Source organism: Cannabis sativa, chromosome X (assembly GCF_029168945.1).
Source record: "Cannabis sativa cultivar Pink pepper isolate KNU-18-1 chromosome X, ASM2916894v1, whole genome shotgun sequence".
Taxonomy (NCBI): Eukaryota; Viridiplantae; Streptophyta; class Magnoliopsida; order Rosales; family Cannabaceae; genus Cannabis; species Cannabis sativa.
The window spans coordinates 16,806,131-16,830,908 of record NC_083610.1 but is presented as its reverse complement, the minus strand read 5'-3'; the positions used below and the strand labels follow the sequence as shown (position 1 = coordinate 16,830,908).

Sequence of the window (24,778 nt, the reverse complement as noted above, 5' to 3'; positions counted from 1 at the left end):
TAACTATAGAAAATTAAATAATAACTCATTCATAGAGAATATTTTATAAATAATAATGAAAAACTATCACACTACTTAATTAAAATAATTAGTAATTTTATCCCCTAAACTTTCGACATTCTGATCTTACCCCTTAAAATATACTGGTTGTTAAAAATTCTCCCTCAACTTTTACATTTACAAAAAATTTTCTTATTAGATTTCGTTTCGTTATTCCGTTTAAATGCATACGTGTCTTGGTAAATTAATAATTTTTTCCCATAAACTTTGGCAACTATCAAATCATACCCCTCTAAATAAAAATGAGAATATTCAACATTTTTTTAGTAAATCTTAAAATATTAATTTAGATCTTAAAAAAATTATTTTGAATGATTAATAAAATTAAAGAAATAAAATTTTAAAATTAATTAAGTGATTTAAAAAATCCATTTAGATATAAAAACACTATTAAAAATTTAATTTTTGTAAAAACTAAGGTGACGTTTGGTAATACTTTTTTAATTAGTTTTCTGTTTTTAAAAGTGGAAAAGTAGAAATATTTTTCAAAAACATGTTCTATAAAATTGTTTTTACTTTTCAATTTTATAATTAGAAATCAAAATTTTGAAAACAAAAAAAAACACTTTCAATATTTTTTTAAACAGTTTTTTTTCTTAATCAATCTTTTGGATTACAACCAGACCCGGACCCAAATTCCCTCCTCACGGCCTTGGCGCTGAACCCGACTTCTAACCCGAACCCGAATCCAACCTCGGATCTTGACCCGACTTAAACAAAATCAAAAAATGAAAATGAAAATGAACTTTACAGAACACACTTTTGTTTTCTGTTTTTAAAATTGAAAAACAAAAGTGGTTACAGAACGTATTTTTGTTTTTCAAAAGCAAAATTTTTAAAAACAAAAATTTTACTTTCATTTTGTGATTAAAAAATTAGAAAACAAAAGTGTTACCAAACGGCACCTAAATTTTACAGGACAAGTTTAATTTTTTTTTTTCTAAAAATCTAGATTTGTTTAAGTAAATATAAAAAAATTAGTTTAATTTTTATTTTTTAAAAAAATAATTTTATATTTTTATTAAATTTCTAATTATTTCTCTTTATTTATTAAAATTTGAGTTTATAAATATAATAAGCATGATTTTCTCCTCCTAATAAATAAAGTTTGAAATAATATTTTTTACGAATAATTTAAGTTTTTAAAATAAACAGTATTTTTTTAACAGATTAATATTTTTTATTAATTTAATACTTTTATCAGATTTTTTAACTTTTTCAAAATTAATAAAAAATTATAATTATTAAATTTAATTTTTTTTTAATAAAATGAGATGAAATTCGGTATTGATCAAAATTTAAAAAGTAAATATGCGATTATTAACGGTCAAAAAATAGAACATAATAAAAAATTAAAAATTAAAAATTAAAAAAAAAAACATGATGGTGTAACTATTATATTTTAAAAAAAAACTATTAACAAGCCATAAATTTTAAAAAACAAAATCAAGTAGTGTCAAAAGTTAAGAACAAAAATACTGATTATTCTTTTCTATAACATATTCCAATATTCACTCCCAGCAAACAAGCATTACCTTAAAGATCACATAAAAAATTAATATTATTGGGAAACTATATTAATATTAATAAAAACTTAGGAAATTTTGATGTCCTGAACTGAACAATAACATAATCAAACAAGAGGTATAACATAGCTGCAAAAGCTTACCACATTTAAAGAAGGCAGAGTAAGTATATATTGTGTACATAATCATATGTCTTGATAAATAATCAGTCAGTAGTGGAGAATAATATCTCATAAATTATTTTCATTAAAACATTATATGAACAATGATAAATGAAACAACAAACTTCCCATCCCCAAGAATTAATGTCTGAGAAACTTTTCCTTTTTGTATTGTTGCTCAATAAAACAACAATTCACATGAGTTGAGCAAAATCGAATCAAAAGGACTTTGAATTGTATAGAAAGGAGAAAAAAAAAATCTCTTGTGGAATGCTTATTGCAACACCGACTATAAGATTAACTCGGATTATTTCCAAAAATAAAAAGGAAATGGGAGGAAAAATCATGCTTTCTGACAATGCAGAAGATAAGGTAACAATATAGGCAGAGAAAACCATGTCAGGAAGCTGTTAATGAATACATGACCAAGATAAATATTGAACATTTACCCAATCCATCAGTCTAGATTGGCAATAACAGCATCAACCACCTCTTGGGTACTACTGTCTCCACCAAGATCTTTCGTTCTGTATTTGCCATCTGAGATCACACGTTTCACAGCTGTCTCGAGACGATCTGCAAATGAAGGGAACTGAAGATGCCGCAGCATCATGGCTGATGACAGTAGCAAAGCCACTGGATTTGCCTTCTTTTGCTCCAGTAATTTTTCATTTCCCACGTTTCCAGCAGAAGCACCTTGCTCAAAAACAGCATGTTCAGCTCCTACGTTTCCTGTGGTTCAGTTAACAAACATTATGATCAATACTTAGAAATAGATAGAACAATGAAATTTCCTTTCTGTGTGTGATGAGTTATTATCCATGTAACAAGAATACAATTATGCATGTGCTGGCATCTGAAAGGTTCACACATCATGTGAGACTTAAAATGGAGAACCAATTCAAATTAGTTGTTTTGCGGCCAAGATGTTTGGTTTGTGTTGCAATGCAGTTATAGAAAGCAATCTGAATCAGTATATATAGCAAAAACAGTTACACGTGTTAGTGAGTTTTGTGTTTAAAGGAGAGTGAATATCTAGATGGAGCAATTGTTACCGAGTAGTACGATTGTTTTACCTCTGGTTTAGAGATTAAAACTGAATAATACAAACACATTTCTTTTGGTTTGAAGTTACCAGATCTAGGATCTAGAAAAAATCATCAGAATCAGTTCAAGGAAGAAATGTAGCAAAACATTTGTGAGGCCAAACAAGCAATGGCAGATACTTTGTCATGCAAAGCAATGGTGAGAGATGGAGTCACAACACATGAGCGACTCTGGGTGGGAGACAGAGGCGCAACACATGAGCAACTCTGGCTGGTCGAGTGTGAGAATAGGAACAAACCTAAATTCTTGGACTTTTAGGGATGAAAATACACATTACACTAAATCAAATCAATGCAGGTGAGATATTGGAAGTTGATGTGGTCTCCTTTGAATGTGATGCTTTTTCGGATTCCACTGGTTACACACTTACATCACGGGAGTTTGAATAGAAGTTGACCGGAAGTGAATGTTTTGATGTAACAAAATTTTTGGCCATCAAAGGATGGAAATTTCTTGCAAAAGGCTCTTAATTAACAAAAATCTGTGGAAGAATATAGGCATCAATTTAAAGTATACCACACATGCTGCACGGCAGCACCCTTGAATAATATTTCAGATAAAATTCTTGAATGTGTGAATAAGTTGAAAGAGGAATTAAGGTGGCGTTTAGTTGGGAGGAATAAAAACATAGGAATAAAAATGTGAATGAAAATAGGAATAGGAATGGAATAAAATTTAAAATACAAGAAAAAATTGACAAAAAAATTATTAATTTTTTTTTCTCATCATCTATTGGAATGGTCTTTCCTTCCATTTCAAAATGGAATAGTCATTCCAACAAAATGGTAGAAAGACCATTCTATTGAAATGACATTCAAATACTTTAGGTGGCATTTGGTTGGATGTAATGAAATGGAATGGAATGGAAACACTTTTCATTCAATTCCTTTGTTTGGTTGCATTTTAAAGTATTGGAATGACATTCCAATAGAATGCTCTTTCCACCATTTTGGTGGAATGGCTATTCCATTTTAAAAAGAAAGGAATGATCATTCCAATGTAACAAGAAAAAAAACTAATGATTTTTTATCAATTTTTTTAATGCATTTTAAATTTTATTCCATTCCATTCTTATTCCTATTCTCATTCCCATTCCTATTCCTATATTTTCATTCCTCCCAACCAAACGCCTCCTTAATATCCAACCAAACAAAGGAATGAAAATTATTTTATTTCCAATCCATTTCATTACCTCCAACCAAACGCCACCTAAGGAGAGAATTAACATTGTCTGAACCAGTGAGGTTGCTTAAAATTATGGAAGTTGCTCATAAGATTGAAGGGAAAAAAATGAGATTGAGACTAAGTATAAAGAAGCTTTATTTTCTATGACCTCTACGATTTTGAATCATGGTTCCTATAGAGATACTAAGTCTTTGAATGTTCCACCAAATAAAATGTGAAGTTGCTCCCATTATAGGAGGTGACCAATACTGGGTGAGCACGTTAGGTACAAGTGCAACCCAAAAAAAATGGATACAGGATATTAACCAGAAACCAGTATTAATCTTTTTTTGAAATAGAGAGAAAAAAAAAAATTGTTTCTGGTGAGATGAAAAAATTCCAACAGACCATAGAAGCCAGATTAAACAATCGGATGTTATCATCACCAATGACAATGAGTAAGACTGGCAGTACACAGCTTCAGTGGAGGATTGTGAAGGTGATGAAGGCAGCTGATGAATTAGCGGGAATTAAGGTGCAAGGTATTGTGCATGATCAACAAGTATTACCGTCTGTAAATAGTAAAAGCTACTCACAACATTTCTTTAGAATTGGTTAAGAAGTTGAGACTGACGATGTGAGAAACGAGAATATGAAACATTCATGGGAAATGAGTTATTGGTGAGGCATAGGGTACTTGTAAAGGTGTAGCTCTAATTCAAGAGGATTTTTTACCTTTGGCATTGGAAAGTAGAAACTATCTATTCAATGATTTGAGATTTTAGGGAATGTTTAATTTAATTTGCAAAATTTCATTGTGAAGTTCGGGCTTGGGTGAGAAAAAGTTGTTAAGCCAAGTTGGAGAGGTTGCCTACAAGGTGGAATTACCTGCGACAGCTCAGATTCATTCCATTTTTCACGTTTTATAGTTGTATTTCCTTTCTTCAACCTTGAGGACAAGGTACAAATAAGGGGGGAACTATTGAAAGGTTTACCTGAGACTAATATTGTGATTTGTTTTGTGGCTGAGTGAGATGGTTGGTTCGCGTTGTTATGCTGTGCAGTCAGTGATTAGTAAACTATATAACCAAAATCTTTATAGGAGCTAGGGAGCTTTGGACTATTTTTTTTTTATAGAAGAGTGCCCACCTTGAATGAGCTATGTATAATAGTTTAATACATTGGTTGTATTGTATAATAGTTTAATAGATTGAGTTGTATTGTATGAATTACGATTAGAACTAATCCAGTGAGATTTATGTGGTGCCATCACTCCCTAAATTACAGCTAACAAGGAGTGATCCAAGATCTTGAAAAAAAATGGTACCACACAAATATATTTCTTTATTAAAAAAAAAAATCAGTTAAAAGGCAGCTATGGTAGGTGATATGCAGCTTTTACGGTAGTGCTTTTGAGCTCCAAAACTTTTCAAATGCATGACACATAATTTGGAAAACATATCATTTCTTTTCATATAAAGTATTAAAATTAAGAGCTTATTGGATGCTTGGTTTGTACCTCCTGGCATGACACCAGTGCCTCCGGCGATACCAGCTGCAGTATTAGCCACTAGGTTTCCATAAAGGTTAGGAGTCACCTGCAAAACATGAAATAGTCGATTTAAATTAATTGAGCACAAGAAGAGAGAAAAAAAATGGAAGCAATAACCAAATCTCAGTTTGAGAGAGAGCTGTCAGACACTCGCATTTTATACAAAATAACAACAGCAATAATAATCAATAATAATAATAACTCGGTTTTACTACATTAAATTAAAAATAGTTTTGTGAAATTCACATACCATGACATCAAACTGCTCAGGCCTGGAAACAAGTTGCATACAGCAATTGTCAACGATTATCTCGTTGTACTTGATGCTGGGATATTTTGTGGCAACCTCCCGACAAGATTCTAAAAATAAACCATCTGCAAGTTTCATAATGTTGGCTTTGTGCACAGCTGTCACAGTTTTCCTGTTATTCAGATAGGCATACTCGAAGGCGTACTTAGCAATACGCTCTGAGCAGAACTTTGTTATCACCTAGCAAGTTGACTAAATGAGAAACGGAAACAATATTGCACCAATAAAGAATGACGTCAATGATTACTCAACCCTTTGTTTGGAACTCAGAGTTCAGAGAGGATAAAAAGTAAAAAAAAAGTGTTCAAAAAATTCATTTTCTTTTGTTTGGAATATTACAAAAAAATGAGAGAATATACTTTCAGAAAAAGCTAGTGTTAAATTTGATGAATTTTTATAAACTTAGACCAATTGTCAGTACCAGTAAGATAAATGATTCAAAAAAACTTATTATAACACTTTAGAAAAACCTAACTTTTCTTTATTTTTTTCCCTCACAATATTTTTCCACGCTTAAATCTGAGATCCAAACATAAACAATCGCAACAAAATATTTTTCATTCAAAAAGAATAGCAAAAATAATAAGCATGGAGAAGATAAAATATACAACAGAGTCTATGATACACAGGGATGTAAAGTAAAATATCCAGCGTTGTTAAACCATATAATGCTATGCAAATATAAAATAACATCACTCATGACAGAATCCCACATCTCATGCTAGAACATATCACATGAAGCCAATAACTGGAAAAGGGAGTATTTGGCATTGTAACTAGAGAACTGATTCTTCTTTTTAAGGATAGAATCATAGCAATTTGTTCTCTAAGAAAAATTAAGAGGTGTTCAGCACTACTGTCGGCAAACAACTTTATAAAACAAAACTAAAGAGAACAGATTATTAGAGAACAAACATGACTTTTCAATGTTCTTTTTAAAATGATATATATAATCACTTTGCCATGAGTCCATGAATTTCAGTATACTCATTCTATCTTATGACTTTCAGAATCCGTACTCACATTTTTCTCTTTCCTCTTTCTGTCATTACTTCCTTGCTCCTCATCTCCCTAATGACTTTAACTGTACCCACTCTTATGAATTTCCCTCTCTTCAATTTCTCTATAATCAATCTCTATTATCTCTTCAAACTCCATATAATCTCATGACTACTCTCACTCCCCATTCTCTCATTTTACTTCTCACTGACTTTCTCAGTTCAAATACATATTATTTTCATTCAGTATTCCCTCTAAACTCTATTGTTAGAAAGCATTAGTCAGACCCCTCTTGATTAAGTGTAAACAAGATAAGACAGTTACGTTCACAATACAACAACCAAAAGAAATCCTAAACAGGCCCTAATTTTCTTTGTTGTCTAAATATTTCGGGGTACTAAACTAAATTATCAGAGTCATGTTCATCAACGTATTTACTTTCTAGTCTTCGAGAATTATGTTTTTCAACTAGCAAAGAAAGGTTTTCATAACCCATTCTAGTGGCATTGCATCTAGCTCATTGTAAGGTGTACGCTTAATAAGTCGAGACGTCAAGTGTGGTAACTCAACCTTAGAACCAAAATCTCCAAAGCCTAATGAGGTTCAATATCAATGAAAAGCCTTCTACAACTGCTAGTGATTCATTTGAGGCAGAGACTTTCAAGTTTATAATAGAACTGCGCAACCACGCAATAATTCCAAATGTTCCGCACGCTAAATTGAACTAGCTCCATTAAATCATTCGATCATATTAAAATATTAAGTTCATTGTTAATTCCAGATTTTTCGATCACGGAAAAAATGCACAACGAGAACTAATAAAAATACCAAAATAATTCATAATGATAATACGAGCAATATCATCATTACCTTGAGACTCTCGACGACGCCAGGAACAACCTCGTGCTCAAGCCCAGAGTACTCTCCTTCAGTGTTCTCCCTGATCACCACGATGTCCACGTTATCGTGGCGCGTCGGTAAACCCGGAAGATTGAAGCAGTTGACGAGCGAAGCGTACAAATCAAGCTCCCTCCTCAATTGTACGTTGAGCGAGTTCACACCACCTCCCACAGGAGTCTTCAACCCTCCCTTAAGACACACCTTGTTCTTCCGAATCGACTCAAGGACCTCCTCTGGGACCCGCTTCATGTCGCCGTGGATCTCGTACCGCTCGAAGTAGAGCGGCGCGTGCATAGCCTCCATGACCTGCTCAACCGCATTGGTCACAAGCGGTCCGACACCGTCTCCGGGGATTAGGGTTACAGGACGTGGAGCTCCGTCACCAGGCCGGGGCATGTATGTGACGGATCGAGTGTGCGGGTCGGGTTTGGCTCCCAAGGAGGCGACGGGTGTTGGCCGAGCCGTGAGTTGTCTGATGATAGGGAGGGCTCGACGGGCCATGGAGGAAGACTTGGATGGCGCCTGAAGAGTGAGACGAAATTAGGGTTTCAGTTGGCCGTGATTTGAGATTGAAAGGGATCGAGAGAAGAAGTAGAAAAAGGTTAGCCTTGCAGAAGAGTTGACATGAAAAAGGAAAATAACTAAAAATAATTAATTAAAAAGGGCTTTTATGCAATAATGCTATTTTTATTATTGGACTAAAAGAACGAAAGGTTCTCGGGTGGAATTTGACCCGAATCTTTATTGGGCTCCATTCAACGTTTTTAAGAGCATCTGTAAAATATTGATGTAAAATATTGAGATGTTATACGAAGAAAATAATGTCATTTTAAAAATTTGTATAAATTTGTACGGATGCTATATTATAAGATTGATAATTTGTACGGATGCTACAAATTTGATTTTTTATACTTACATATACTTAATATTTTATTTCTAAACTAATATATATCATCATTGAAAATATATGAACACTTTATCTAAAACCCAAAAATACCCCTCTCAAATTTTCCATACATTTTTTTAGTGCAAAAACATAAAAAAAAAAAAAAAAATTGGTAGTCCGATGGGGTCCGATGGTAGTCCGATGGTGGTCTGATGGTCACCTGATGCTACTTTTGTATGTACAAAAACATAAAAAAAAAAAATTGGTAGCAGATTTGGTCCGATGGTAGTCCGATGAGTGGTCCGATGGGTCCGATGGGTGGCCCGATGGGGTGGCCCAATGGATGGTCCGATGGGTAGCCGGATGGGTGGTCCGATGGTGTTAATGGGGTGATGTAAATGGGGGTATTTTAAGGATATCATAAAAATTGTCATATTTTACAAATATTAATTATTATTTGTTTAGAAAATTTTTTTTAACCAAATGTAAGCATAAAAAATCAAATTTCCCTTTTAAAGAGTATTATATATTAAAGTACTTTTAGAAGTAACAGTAACAAAAATAATGTGAAAGAGATATAAAATAAAATATTGTATTTATAAATAATGTGTAAATTTTTAGCATCCTTAAAAGTATTACAGAACTTACCATGTTTGATTTTGAATAATCTTATTTTATTTATGACAGGTTCTAATTGCTCAAACCTTTTCCGTTATAGTTCATGTTTTCACTCCAAAAATTCACGATGTACGGATGTAAAACTACTGTAATAAGTTTTACAATGTAAGCCATGAGAAAATTAAAATTTGGTGTAATTAAAAGTAATGACATAATTTTACGTATTTGTCTCACTATGTAGTTACACGATAACAGTATAATATAAAGTAATTAAGAAATCTCAATTTTACTTTCTAATTCTCATACTTCTCATGGGAATTGAGTGTAATTATAATTACTAAAAAAAAATTATTTTAAATATTAAGAACTAAAAATTATTTTTTTTTATGTAATTACCAACTATTTTACCAAATAAGATATTAAAAATTCATAAATAAATATCACTTCATATCTAAATACATTTTATATTTTAAAATATAGTGTAATTACTACTTACTACATAGTAATAATTATACAGTCAACTATAAAACTTTAATGATCCAAAATTAACATTGCAGTCATAGTTTGCATGATTTTGAAAAATATTGGAGAACCCCCAACAACTCTTTTAAAACTCTATTTTCTCAAAAAAAAAAAATTGAAGAAATAAGCGTTAAAATTTCTTCCAACAAATGTTGTTGGAAAGCATTAGGCTCTACTACAAACAATGTTGAAGGTACGTTTACTGCCTGATTTCAATATGGTCTAACTAACTGGATTAGAGATGAAATTGAGTTTATCTAATCAATGTTGTGTTGGACAAATAATTTTATATGGAATAATATTCAACCATCAATAGACAAACAATTTTAGGGATTGGGAACTTACCCATTCAGTGACTTTGGCGCTGGATGTTCCCAAAATGGATACTATCAGGTCGGGTGAATTCAATAATAGACGCCTATTGGCATTCCAACTTCCCTTTTCCTTTCAAACGTGAATATCTCTTGTAGCTACAGGCAGAACACCTGGTAGAGAGACCCAATCTTGAGTGAAATAAATACCACGACTTCTATTTTTTTCAATAAAATCATCACATAGTAATATTTACACTTTTATATGTTAATTTGGCTATTATATAAAAAATACATGTTAAAACAGAGTTATAAATACGTGCATATTGGATTGGTCCGACTCGTATATTGAAAAACCTGTAAAAATACGGGTCATGATGTACATACCATAAAAAATATAAGTCATGTTGTGTTGTGCCAATAATTTTATAGGGTAGCCCCAACTCGTAGATGTTTGAGTCGTGCTCGTATGTAGTGCTTTACTTGGGCCAACCTGTATTTTTGTACGAGCTTGAATTCATACTCCATGTTTTTATATTTTATTACAATTAATGAGCTAACCACTAAACTATTTGTGTTTTTTATAGTTTCAGTTACTTCTATATAAATTTTCAATAATAGCCACACTATCATATAAAAAAATTATTAGAATTTGAGTTCTGTTTATACTTCTTAAGCAAGTGTCGGTTTGGTACTGTGCCAAAAAGTCTACCCCTACGTTAAAATAATTAAAAACTCTTCATTTCCTTTACCATTTAAAATAGCAATTTGCTTTTTTCAATAATGTTACTTTTTTCAAAATCAATTCAAGCTCAATGTTGGATCAGTAAAATTTACAATATCAATTTACTTTTTTCTCTGACCAGAGAATCAAGTGACAAATTACTTTTCACTACTAAGTTAATTTCAACTCAATAAGCTAAAAAAGCAAACAAATATAGTTTCATGGAAGAGTAGCAAACATCTGATGTAGAATAGGAGATAGAGTTATGGGCAGTTTGTGTCTGAAATAATATGTAACAACAGAATTGTCACGTGATAACTAAGTTGCTCTTCATATTTCATGACATAGCTAAACAAATCAAAATTAATTGTCATTTTGTTCGACTGAAAATTCAACAAGATTTGATTTCTACAAATTTAGTGAAGATTTAAGAACAATTAGGGACATCTTCACGAAAGTTTGAATGGACATCTTAACATTTATTTTAGTTTCCCATTCCTAAATTTGTATATAGAATTTTCTCTCTCACTACAATTGTCATATAATGCAAAAAGCAAAGTTTTTTTTTTTTTTGCAGAAATTGTCAGCATCCATGAGTGGCTGTCATCAAAGTTGCAGGGAAGTTAAAACAAATTGTAAGAAATTGTACCCTTGAGATATTTGTGGTTGTAACTATTTTCAATAACAATATGGTTCGTTTAACACAAATACTAATTTGCAACAATACACTCATCTGAAGATTTGGACGATAAACTTATAAGGTAAGGCTTTCAATTAAATCAAAGAACAGGGAAGACCAAATTTTTAAGCACAGAAACTTATGAATACAAAACTAATCCAAAAAGTGAAGATTACCAAATCAAATGGCAGTTCTTCCAAACCTCATTGACAGTGAGTCCTGTCTGAGAATCGTCATACAGGCCTTACAAAACAAGAAAGCACATTTGCCAAGCTTCCAAGCATCGTAAAATGACAACCTGCGTCAAAAATCTCTGACTTTGTTCACCAGTGCATCTTCGAATTCAGATGGCCAACCTTCTTATCCTCTGACCATGAGATTGTGTAATTAAGATTCTTATGTAAGCATGGGTTGTCTTACTGTGTTGAAGCAGAAGCAGGAGCACCACCCAATCCCATTTTTTGACCCAACAATGAAAGCTGTTCCACAAACTCCTCTCCGGTCAGTAATTCTGTTGTTCCGTATATAACATGCTTGGCAGGCTGTTGACGCTGCACGAGCTCTTGCAGGCTCCCATATTCAACATAATTACCACCACCAATCATGAATACAATAGCTTCCTTAAAAGGTCCTTTCAAATGGCTGCTAGTAGATCCAGAACTTGACTTTGGAGCACGAGGATCAAAAACAAGGTAAGAATCAACTTCTGGATTTGGCTTCCCCTCCATCAAGGCATCCACTGTTCTTGTCAACGCCAACTGCCTATCATTTGACAAAAGATTCTTCACGCCTGCTGTCACAGCACTGATTGACTGCCCATATAGTTTCTCGGCCCAGTCAACAATGTTGCTTCTGCTAGCAGAATTGGCAGATGCCAATGAGACATTCAGTGATTTGATCTTCTTTACATACTGAAATGCACAAGTATCAACTTCAGACTCCCTAAGGGCAGCTTCCACAGCCTCCACTTCTGCTTGATTCATGCTTTCTGAAGAAATAAGATACATGATGGCAAACCTCAGCTTATCCAACTTAGTCCCTTTACCTCTAAGTACACCTAGAAGATCATGCCGATCAATTCCCCCTCTGACAATCATATCATTCTCCTTTTTTGCATAAGAATCAAGAGACCTCTCCTTGATCTCACCCAACAACACAGTTGCAATGTTTGTGTGCTTATCAATTACCTGCTTCCTCTCAGTCAATTCTGGAAGTGAGTTCACAGCATTCATCAAATGTTTAGTGTTTCCAATCATGTCAGTCCCGTCAAACTCAGCTCCATCAGTTCCACCAGTTCTTCGATTGACATCATCAACATCTTTCTTATACTTGTTCAGCTGGGTCTCAATCTCCACTGCCACTTCTGGAAACTCCAGAGATCCATTTGCTACCCAAAAAAGATCTGAAGAATCCAACTCAAAAGACTTTGTTCCACCCTTTTCACCCGGGACAGTCAACCTATTTAGCTTCAATCCAAGCACATCATGCACTAAAGGACGGTACCTAAAATCATGCTGTATCCCAACAGACAACTCAAAATTCCGATCAAATATGCACAAAATTGGACGCTGGAAAGAGCTCGCGAAGTTCCCACCTTCAGTAAATAAATTATTCTTAGACAACAAGTGATCACGAAGCCTCTGATCCAATGCAGATGCAACCATCTCTGCAGGACCTCCACGCGGACACCTTATGATTGGCACCACTCCAAGAGTGGCCAAAACACAGAACAACCCACCAGCTATCTTCTCAACAATCTCCTCAATCTCTCGATCGCCTGCAGATGGATCGTTCAGCTGGACATAACTGGATTTCTGTGCCAATGAGAACAAATTATCCTCCAGTGTCACAAATTCCAAATATTGATCGTGCACCTTTGAAATCCGATCAATTGAATCGGAATTCAGAGTCCCAGAAGCCAGATCCTCGAGTAGCGGGCGAGGAATTGAAGATGAGAAATTTAAGTGGAAACTATCATAGAGTGATTTAGAGGCATCAGCAATGATTCTCTGGATATTAACCGGACTGGGTTGAACGAAGTAGACAGCAGGAACATCAAGGACCGGTTTTCGATCTTTGTCGATAAGAAAGTAAAGGGTGACACCATGTTTGCGAAGATCTTTAACATGAATCAATGGTGAAAGGATATTTTGGCAAAATCTATCATAGATCAAGATCTTGTAAACCTCTTCGTTAGCTGTTCCCGTTGCGTTCACGGGTTGGTTCATATTCAACATTCGAATAATACATTCTGAATTCAAAAATTCTCAAATCAAATTCAATATCTCAAACACACGAAATTCATAACCAATTTAAAACAAACTCAAAATACATAACATATATACACATAAACATGTACCGCTAAAAATCCATAGCATTTCATAATTGAGTCCTTAATTGACATGAGTTCAATAATAAAAAAAAACTACAGGGTTTTTGGTTTAAGTTCTGAAATTGATTCCAAAACGAGATCTAAATCAAGTTAGGGACCAAAAAAAGACCCAAAGAAAGATTCAAAGCTCACCTGTTTGTCTTTGACGAAGATTGAGGGCCATTTCCGGAGATCTGAAATCTCAGCTAGTTCAGTTGAAGACGAAGCTTGCTTTTCCAAAGCTCTCAAATTTTCGGGAGAGAACCCTCTGAACGTCGAATCGAACGGTCGAACCTCGTGCAGGACATAGATGTAAGAAAATAATATGAGGATTATATTCCTATACGGCAGGTTTCTTTACAAATTATATTATTATCCACTCATGTAACGACACGTGTAATTAAAAATGGAAAAACTACTCGGAATTGACTATGGTAAACTTTTGAGAAATATGATTGGTCAGAAAACGTACGTGGGTTGAAACCCAACCAATGAGGAATGAATATTTCATACATATTATTTCTATTGCTGAAGAAGAGCGGAGAAAACCGTTCTAAGATTTCGGAAGCGCATCTGAGTTTAGCTTAGTTAAGAGTGAAGAGGACACTGAACCGGAATGGAATCGACGACGTCGTTTTTGAAAAACAGATACTGGGTTTTGAGGCATGGCAAGAGCATTCCAAACGAGAGAGGCCTCATCGTTTCATCTCTGGTATTTTTTTTTAATAATTATTTATGTGTGGAGACAAGTGTGTTGGTATTTGGTATTTTGATAGAGATGTTTTAACGATGAAGTTCGTACCTGCAGGAAAATGGGATTTGCCCAGAATATGAATTGGCATCGGAAGGTGTAAACCAAGCACAAATGGCTGGACAATTGTTCCAAAAGGTATACTTGTTGGTACTATGCTCGAGATTTAATTATTATAATGTCCATTTTTTTTAATATAATAACATGTGTTATATGCTCTATTTATTTAAAATATTATAACATATAATTCAGTTTTGTTAGTTTATGTCAACTTCATTGGGGTTGAAATTATTTACAACATTGTTTAGAAGTTACATTTAGATCTACATAAACTTGTTCTGTCTTTGGTTAAAGGGTCTCTACTCTACTGTCAATCAATGCAAGTTTTTGTGTCATGATGTTCTTCTTAAGTTAATTAGCTAGTGGTTAGGGAATGAGAAAACTGATTATAGAGTTTTTTTTTTTTCTTTAATGGTTTTTTTGGGGAGCAATGAGTGTCACGGGCGAAATTTGCCAAACTAACAATATGAATTTTTTTAGTAAAATAAATAACCATATTGAAGTTACAATGTGTGACCATAATGATCGTATAATATAAATTTATAGTCACAAAATTGTTTATTATGGTCTGATAGTATAATTTTTGATGGTTTGTTCAACCAAATATGATTATTTTTAGTATCAGGATTCATATTTTTGATACTTCTGCTGATGGGGTTTTATAATCTGTTAGATAGAATGAAGTTTAATTCTTTTTGTGGACTTTTGCTACATTTGCAGGAACTGAAGGAAAATAACATCCCACTCGAAAACATTCGCATTTGTTACTCTCCATTTTCAAGAACAACTCATACTGCTAAACTAGTAGCATCTGTTCTTGGCATTCCATTCGAAGGCGATCAATGCAAGGTAAGCCATTTCACCCCTTTTGGAAAAGTTAGAATTTTACTGATAAGAAGCATTACTACTAGGGTAGAAGTTCAAGAATATTTATTAGTCATCTTGATAAAATCATCATAGTCAATAAACTTTATTTTGTTGGACAGGTTATAGAAGATCTTAGGGAGCGTTACTTTGGCCCTTCATTTGAACTAAAGTCACATGACAAGGTAATATAAAAGAAATCTTTAACTCTAGTTAGTTTTCATTTGAAGTTTTCTTAACAGAGATATGAAGTCAAATCAAGTTTTCACCATTTTCTTTTCATGTGGTCTTCTTAATATCATTTAACATTTAATCTTATTATAAACAGTATGCAGAGATATGGGCTCTCGATGAGAATGACCCATTGAACAGGCCAGAAGGTGGAGAAAGCGTTGATGATGTTGTGGCTAGACTCACAAGGGCTCTTGCAACAATTGAGGCACAGTTTCAGGGGTAAATCACTCTTCATGTTTTTGCATCTTTTAACTGCATAAACATGAAGTCATCATACCCTTTCTGTTGGTTTTTTCATCATGATTATTGTTTGTAGTTGCAAAGTCTTAGCTTTTTCCATCATATTAACAGATGATGAATTTTGCAGGTGTACAGTATTGGTTGTGGGCCATGGTGACCCTCTTCAAATCCTTCAAACAATACTTAATGCTGCTAAGCAACACACAGGACCCAACTGTGATAGCTTGGAATCAAGAATTCAAGCAGTTAGAACCCCTCCTATCTTGTCCCAGCACAGGAAATTTGCACTGCAAACTGCAGAGCTCAGGGCAGTTATATAATAGAAAAGACCCCTCAAAATCTGAAGTTTGCAAATTGTTGTTTTCTCTTAGTAGATTCTCTACTGAAAATTTCCCAGCTTTGGTATTGTTGATCATAGGCTACTGTCTAATAATGCTTAATGCAGTGTCTAATCATGCCAACATGACATGTCAATTGCTAACTATATAAGATAACCAAGAGTATTATAACGCTTTTAAGCATGAAAGATCATGGGGAAGAACTTGTTCGACGTCTTAATTCCAAAAATAGTTCATTGGCTTATGTATGTCCTTTGGAACGATTAAATACAAGTATTTGAACATTCTCACTCAAGCACACAATAAGAATTATAGGGCTCGTTTGGAACGTCGTATTAGGTCGTATTGTATTGTATTGTATTATATTGAATTGGATTATATATCATATTTTTATATAATACTATATTAAACTTTAATTTATACTAAAATATTATATATTTAGGTGTCCATAAAAGTTAATACCACATATAGTTTTACATAAAAATATTGCATAAAATACAATTCAATATAATACAATACAATACAATACGACCTAATACGGCGTTCCAAACGAGCCCATATATTTCTATAAACAAGCCCCTAATTCACAGGGAAGTTCTGTACAGAAAATTATAGAAACCTACAAAAAAATGTACTGCATCATCATCATTACAGCAGATGAATTCAGATCAAGAACCACAGCACCAAGGTGAAGCCAACTCCGGCATTGGTAAAAACATGCTAAGCTGCTTCTTGCCCATGAGTAGCAAATCACTGGACCATGGCCAAATGTTAAAGGCATGCCCCTGGCATTTGAATCCTCATTTTCTGATTCAATGAGTTTTCCTTCCAATTAGTCTTTTGTGAGCCATCTTCGGCCTCTAATCTGATACCCACCGTAGCTTTGATCACTACTGCTCTCTCCTCCGCTTTCTGCACTGGTGTATCCTGATTTTTTGCGATGCTTCTTTCCCCTAACAACCCCACTATCGCTAATGCTCCCATTCAACAGGGGATCATCTATTCCACGAATCACCCTCCGTGCTGGAGGTGATGCAATGAAACTGTCATCCTTTGTTCTTCTTTTTTCCTTGTCATGTCTCTTAATGTTTTCAGAGATCTTATGTAATTTCTGGTTGAACTTTGTGATACCCTTCTCAACTGGCTCCACTGCCTGAGTTACCGTGAACTTCACATCATTCACAATCTGTAACGGAGACAAACAGGTAATTCAACGTTAAAGTAAATGGCAAGACCCAATCAGACAGTTATTTTAGCTCTCAGAATCAAGTACCCGGCTATAGTGAACCAGAATGCCCAGCATGACAAAAGAAACTTGAAGTTTCACTTTTAATATACAGTTAGCAATACAGTAAGAAACTTACATATTCCCCACCACCAATAAAAACATCCCGAACACTTTCTCTGATCGACATACCACTCTTGCCATGAATATCAGGGGAAGGAAGTCGAAGCTTTGTTGGGCGTTCACTGTCTCTAACCTCATCAGGATCTAAAGGACCGTCAACAGAAGCGTAGTCTCCAAGAACTGCAACACTTCCGGGAAACCTTTCTCCCATTACCTCATATGGTTTTGCAGGAAACACATAAAGGTGAACCATAGAAGCAATGCACATCTGCACTAGAGGAACACATATATGTTGAGTAAAACCATTTTGTAGAAAAGGGGATGCATCAAAAAAATAAAGGGAAGGAGCGGAATACATTAGATATAGAAACAGGAAGCAATTCCCTATTTATTGTAATAAAGGATATTTCTGACACAAAGACAACACTTACCTCTATACAAATAATGAAGTCTTGGACGCTTGACTTTAATTGTAAGCCTTGAGCTATCGGACTTTTGAACAAACCAAGGGCATAGAGAACAGCGATTGCCACACCTTGCCACCAGGTCAAAAACACAATTGATTTAAAAGTCAAAAACTTGTACAGAGGTTTTATGTGAGATAATTCATCCTTTGTAACAGTATAGAATTGAACTAGGCAATACAACGCCCATGACTGACTAAAATTCAGAACAACCGCAATATAAGGATACCTGCAAAGTAAATAGAGAGCAAAAGCCATTAGTTTCTGATAACAAGTTAGATGCCATGACTTCTTTTTCTGCTAGTTTAACTGTGCAACTAACAAGATTGTACAGACTTCTCCCATGAAAGAAAAATAGAAATTGCTTATCTTTAGTTTTTTTTTTCCCAATCACAATAGTATAAATAGGACAATTCCAAATTGCTGCCAATGACAAATAAAATACCCGAGATTTTTTTAAGCAAAACAAAATCTACTAAAAACATCAGAAAAATTAGCTCACCGAAGTAGAATTTAACAAATCCCTGAGATTTTCTTTATGTTAAAATATCTTACCCACAGCCCAATTTAAATTCTCCTTCACAATATACACCGAAGGCTTCAAGAATTACAGCTAAAACAGCACTTAGAGTCTTGATTAACATCTGCAAAATGAAAGAAAATATAAAAATCTACAATTCTGCATGAAGGGGGGAGTTGGAAAACACACTAAGAAAAGTGATAATAATTTTCAGAGTGACAGCAAACATACATACTGAACAATTCCAAATTTGATAATCTGGTAAAACCATTGGCCAAGTTTCCATGGCTTTAGAAAATAGTTCATTGGAAAAGGATGCTTTACTGTTCCCTTTTCCAAATTGTGTTCTAATAGAGGAGTCTTAGAACTTGCACGCCCTTGTCGTTCCATAAATTCTATAGTCCTCTCCTCCCCACCTTAAAAACAAAAGAGGGAAAAAAAATCAAAAAGAAAGGTTTCATCATAAATCTTTTCTGGCTAAAAGTGGCAGCAATCCAAGTTAAACATCCAAAATACCATTGACAAAGAAACAACAATAAAGGATAATAAATTTTGAATGATGTCCATGTAAAGTCACCAGTGCAGCATCATTACATTGAAACTAGAGACTAGAGTATAAAAGGAAAGTTGCTGTCTTTGTGCTTCTGAAAATTAAAATCACTTTTATCTTAAACCCTGCAAACATATCAATAGTAAATAGAAGATATGAAAATTTCTAATCACTGTTTGAACACATAATTGCTTTATAACTACCAGTTCTGGTATTTCAAAAAATTCAATGATTCACCTAGTATTGCTTTAAAAAAAAAATAAAGGATTCAGCTAGTATTGCCATAATAATCTTTAAATCATCCCACTGTGGCTCTTGCTTGAGCTGAAAAATCCACCCCTCAAAAACCCAAAACCTAAAAAGTATTACTTGCATTCTGCAGAAAAGAAATCACATTTCAAAATATAAGTTTTTCTATATCATTAAAAGATCATGATACGACATACCTAAGCACGCGACGAGATATCTTCCAAAGCAATACATGGCAAATGATTCGTAACAATCTCGAAGTATTCCACAGTCAACACCAATTGATGGATGCACCAATGATACAAACTGTCAATTAAGTGACATTAGAAGAAAGTTAAAAACAACGACAACATAAAATCAACTATCAAGAAGCTAGGTGGCATGTATAGTCTAGTAATTTCAAACAAAAGCAAATTAAGAAACTTTGTGATATTTAATACAGAAAATGAACCTAAATGAACTGATTATACTGAAACATAGTCATATGTAGACACTTCAGAAAACATGTAACAAAGTTTACAAACTAACAACCCTTTTTACAAACCATTTTGGTAAATTATAAAACATTCCATTACCTATCTACAAAGCAGCATAAAAGTGAGATAGTAAATGAGGGAAAGTTATATACATACCTATACTAGTTAATCCAGAAGGGAAAAATACCTATAATATATATATAAATGTATCTATCCATGACATATATAAAAGAGTGAAGAAAATGTTTTGGTTTTGTTACCTATTTTGACTATGTATGTACTGTTCATTGGTTGATATTTGGTTCTTTTGTCTTTGTGATTTTAATTTTATTTAACTTTAATCTTTTCTTGCTTTACTTTATTTCTTTATATTTCTCTCTGTTAAGTTGATTCACGTCAATCTTATGGTTTATTATGTGCCTATGAGTTATCAAAAGTATTATGGCACAAAGTTATCAAAAGATGACATGGGGCAGCTTATAATTTCCGGGATACAAGGAAGGGAGAAAGGCTAACAAACAAAGGCCGTTGGAAAAGCATTGCATCATTGTATGATATCTTCTTGAATCTGGTTAATTTCAAGGTTGGGAATGGTGTTCGTATCGAGTTTTGGAGGATGCATGGTCAGGGGAGTTTGCACTAGAGCAACTATACCCTAACTTAGCTCGAGTTTCTGTGGGTAAGAACAAAAGCACAAGGCAATTGGTGAAGGACCAGGGATGTCTAGTTCAAATGCATGGTGGAATCTTCAATTCAAGATGAATTTAATGGACAGGGAAGTAAACAGCTTTGTGTCACTATTGAATATTTTAGAGCAAAAACCAATTTATGTATTACTTGAAGATTCTAGAGTTTGAAAACAAAACACCAGTGGAATTTTCTCTTGTAGGTCTACTTTTAGTTGTTTGGTTTCCAACTTTGTATCTAAGGAAGACTAATGACCCCAAGAAGTGTGGAAAAGTTGCTTACCATCCAAAATAAAAGTTTCTGGTTGGCTAATATTGATTGATAAGGTTCCATGAGACATTACAAAATGGAAGACCCTATCAGTTAGTATCTCCGACTTGGTGTGTATGTTGCTGAAAGAATGGAGAATCTTCTCCCCATTTGTTCTTGGAGTGTTCTTTTAGTAACATCCTGTAGGCAAGGATAGATGGCTGGGTGAGTTTGGGATTGAATGGTGTATGACCCAAACATGCAGCCAATTGATTATGTGTAAATTGGAAGGAGATTGAAGAACCACAAAGTTGTGGACAACATCAATCTTGGCGGTATTTTGAGGTGTTTGGTTGGAATGAAATGAGAGGATCTTTGAAGGAATTGAAAATGGGGCTGAATGGGGAATGATTAAATTCTGGATTGCTATAATGCTACATGGTTATTAAGTCAAAAGGGTTCGAGGGGACACCTTTTCAAGATTTGATCAGAGAATGGAGTCTTATCTTACATTTGAAATCATAGACAGTAGAAATTTTGATTCATGTTTGTGTTTATTTATTTTTTTTAGTCTTATTTATGCTTTCTGGTTGAATGATATAACATAGTTTGTAACCACGGTTTTTCTCCACCATATGTGAGGCTCCCAAATAAAGTTTGGGAGGAGGTCAGTCTATGATAGGTTAACTTTGTCTCTATCTTTAAAAAAAAAAGGCCTAGATCACTCTCATTAGATATTCTATTTAATAGAGATTCTTTAAAATATTTAAAAAACCAACTAAGACGCACTACATCAGATGCTTTAAATTAAACTCTTTCATTTTGAAACTTCTTTAAAATTTACTGTTCATACTTTACATTTATAGGATACTATTCATTACGCTAAATATATTTTATTAATTGTTTTAGCTTTAAACATTTATTTTTTATGTGATGTGTATATATTAATATTATATATTTGAAATGAATAATATATATATAAATTTGAAAAAAACAGAATTTTGGTGATATATTTTGAAAGATAGATTCAATTGGGGTGTGTGAGTTCGTAGCAAAAACAATGTCTTTAAAATGAGGAAAAGCTAAGTAATACAGTCAAATGTTTATCCAGGGTACAAAAAAGAAATAGTAACCTTGTCAAATAAATTCAGCTACTTGAGAATTATAAAAAATTTCTATATGAGGATTTAAAATATTATACTAATGCAGTGCAATGGAGGTCTGTACGGAACTTACAGATTCTACTGAATAGCAGGGAACCATGAGTATGACAGCAATTAAGAATTTTTGTTCCTGAGTGTTGAGGAAAATATCAAACAAGATAATCAGTGCTTACGCAAGAAAAGAACAGAAAAAGGGAAACTAAGCAGCTGTTTATCGAGGATGTGTGTATATCTACCTCAGGATTCTTGTACGCAGAAAGGTGCTCAAATAAAAGGTAAAGTGAAAGAGTAAGAGTGACAAGAACAAAGCCACCTGCAACTAAACTTGCCCATGTAGGAGGTGAGTACCCCAACTCAATAAAAAGATTTAATCCAGCTGTGATCCTCATCAGCTAACTAAACTTCACACCGTCCAATATTTACATGAAATGCTAGCATAACTAATAACTCCTCGATGAAAAGCACTGGCTAGAAAGTCAAGATGGAGCAAAAACAATATGAACCTGCTTACATGATGAGAAGTTATCAATAATCATCCCATCTAATATATCACCTTTGGAAATAGCATAATCCTATCACACAGCAGTGAGCACACATATACACTTCAGTGAAAATGCAACAAACAAAGCTTAAGAATTTGGTTAAAAAATAAGCAATCCATACTATTCAAAATCTTAGCCCACAAAGAGTGTCCAAGGGCGGAGCTATGGAGGGTGCATGGATTTTGTCTAAATTGTTTTAACATACAGACAAGGATGGGTGTCTATATATTTATATGATATCTATATATATATTCCTAAACAAGAAACGCAAGATAATTCATAATGTTAGAGGCAAACATATACCTCTTTTCAACAGCCAAAGAATTGTGATTTAATAAAATATTTGAGAACAAATAGATTATCTTATCATTAATGACCTCTATCAAGAATTGACTGCATTCTCCTATAGGTAACGATTTCATTTTCACTTACAAGGATCTAAAGTTCAGTAATATCATTTTCTGATCAACATATAAGAAATGAAGAACAAAGAGTAAGATACCTGAAAGCGATGAACCGGCGAGTTGGGTTGGGCAGAAGAGCCAACTAGAGCAGCGTCAGAGAGAGAATTTAGGGTTTGCGTGTGAATTTGAGAAAGAAACAGGAGGCGATGATGGAGCTGGAGAGCAGGAGAAGACGATAAATGGAGAAAAAAGAGACTAATAATTCATATCATCATATTTGGGGTTTTTTCAGAACTATTATTGTTTTGGTCCTCTATCAATTTTCTTTTTGCAATTTGGTCTTTGTGATATTGTTTTGTTTTTAGCCTTCCACATATTTGTGTCATTTTTTCCACAAGTATCCATTTGCTATTATTTCGTAAATATCATAACAAAATCTTACCACTAGTTGACTTTTGAGTTTTGAGTAGAGAAATTTGATTTTCTATAGTTACATATACCTAATATTTTATCTTTAAACTAATGCATATTACTATTAAAAATATATGACTACTTTATCTAAAGCTCAAAAATACCTCTCTCATAACTCTAACTTTATCTCTCTCGCATTTCAGCACATGCATCAAACCCCATCAGACCCGTCGAACCCACAAATTTTTTCCAAACACGCACATGCATCAGACCCCCCATCGGGTCCCCATCGGACCCAAACAAAATTTTTTTCCCAGCACGCAAGTATCGGACCCCCCCATCGGGGTGCCCATTGGACCCCATCGGGCCATCGTCTTCCCCAAACTGTGATTTTCCCAAATCGCAGATCTGAACCTAAAATCGAACCTAAATCTAACAAAACTCATGGCGCACACATAAACATATACATTATACATTATAACCCTAAAATCAATACCTATTAATACTCCAAATCATATATCACACACAAAAAAAAAAACAATGACAAAAAAAAGGGGGCAGACGGTGTAGGCGGTAGGCGGTGAGAGAGAAGTGCTTGGTTTTGGTTTGGGAGGGGGCCGGCGTTGTGGACAGTGGTGAGGGGGCGGCGTTGTGGACGGTGGTGAGGGGGGTTTTGGGTTGTGGTTCGGTTTAGAGAGAGAGAGAGAGAGAGAGAGAGAGAGAGAGAGAGATGGGGTTGAGTTATGAGAAAGGTATTTTTGGGTTTTAGATAAAGTGCTCATATATTTTCAATGGCGATATGTATTAGTTTATGGATAAAATATTAGGTATATGTAAGTATAGAAAATTAAATTTCCCTTTGAGTATCAAGAACAAATCCCTAATCATATTACTAAACTTAATTACTTAAGCCTAGCTCAAGTGGTCATAGAAAGGTACGTGTGTTGGAGATCCTGGATTCGAGTTCCAAATTATACATAGTTGTAATATATAAACGCTTAAATAAAAAAAAAAATCATATTACTAAACTTCATATTTGCATCTTGGGGGCACATTTACTAAACTTCATATTGTCATCTTGCCAATTAGTAGTACAGTAGAACCTCTATTCAAGAATAGACTTGGGACCAAGCAAATTATATTCTAATTGAGAGGTTATAACTAAATAGAGTTATACTAGAAAAAAAAATTAAAATACTAAAAAATATCAATGTAACAATAATAACAATAAATACTTATTAATATTATATTACAATAGAATTATTTTAGAGTAAATATAATGGTAATACATATGTTACAATTGGAATAAAATTATTAATTTTATGTAAATAAATTTAC

At 33.8% G+C, this 24,778-nt stretch overlaps 4 protein-coding genes across 4 annotated transcripts; 1 reads left to right on the top strand and 3 right to left on the bottom strand.

Annotated features, from left to right (window-relative positions):
- Nucleotides 1–1,802: 1,802 nt before the first annotated feature.
- LOC115702598 (isocitrate dehydrogenase [NAD] regulatory subunit 1, mitochondrial) lies at nt 1,803–8,455 on the bottom strand. The gene is made up of 4 exons (XM_030630014.2): nt 7,750–8,455; nt 5,821–6,060; nt 5,538–5,616; nt 1,803–2,479 (listed from the first exon to the last, which is right to left on the bottom strand). Exons 1-4 carry the CDS (start codon nt 8,278–8,280, stop codon nt 2,205–2,207), a joined length of 1,125 nt encoding a protein of 374 aa, XP_030485874.1. The 5' UTR covers nt 8,281–8,455; the 3' UTR covers nt 1,803–2,204.
- Nucleotides 8,456–11,499: 3,044 nt separating this feature from the next.
- On the bottom strand, nt 11,500–14,306 carry LOC115702605 (SEC1 family transport protein SLY1). Its single transcript, XM_030630027.2, has 2 exons — nt 14,044–14,306; nt 11,500–13,770 (listed from the first exon to the last, which is right to left on the bottom strand). The coding sequence occupies exons 1-2, from the start codon at nt 14,072–14,074 to the stop codon at nt 11,936–11,938; spliced, it is 1,866 nt and encodes a 621-aa protein (XP_030485887.1). The 5' UTR covers nt 14,075–14,306; the 3' UTR covers nt 11,500–11,935.
- A 134-nt stretch (nt 14,307–14,440) lies between these two features.
- On the top strand, nt 14,441–16,667 carry LOC115702625 (phosphoglycerate mutase-like protein 4). Its single transcript, XM_030630049.2, has 6 exons — nt 14,441–14,602; nt 14,699–14,779; nt 15,422–15,550; nt 15,688–15,750; nt 15,894–16,018; nt 16,167–16,667. Exons 1-6 carry the CDS (start codon nt 14,507–14,509, stop codon nt 16,357–16,359), a joined length of 687 nt encoding a protein of 228 aa, XP_030485909.2. The 5' UTR covers nt 14,441–14,506; the 3' UTR covers nt 16,360–16,667.
- A 272-nt stretch (nt 16,668–16,939) lies between these two features.
- On the bottom strand, nt 16,940–23,408 carry LOC115702615 (protein LAZ1). The gene is made up of 9 exons (XM_030630039.2): nt 23,128–23,408; nt 22,320–22,586; nt 22,157–22,213; nt 19,706–19,814; nt 18,941–19,125; nt 18,745–18,833; nt 18,157–18,418; nt 17,742–17,993; nt 16,940–17,563 (listed from the first exon to the last, which is right to left on the bottom strand). The coding sequence occupies exons 2-9, from the start codon at nt 22,470–22,472 to the stop codon at nt 17,210–17,212; spliced, it is 1,461 nt and encodes a 486-aa protein (XP_030485899.1). The 5' UTR covers nt 22,473–22,586; nt 23,128–23,408; the 3' UTR covers nt 16,940–17,209.
- Between the last annotated feature and the right edge of the window lie 1,370 nt (nt 23,409–24,778).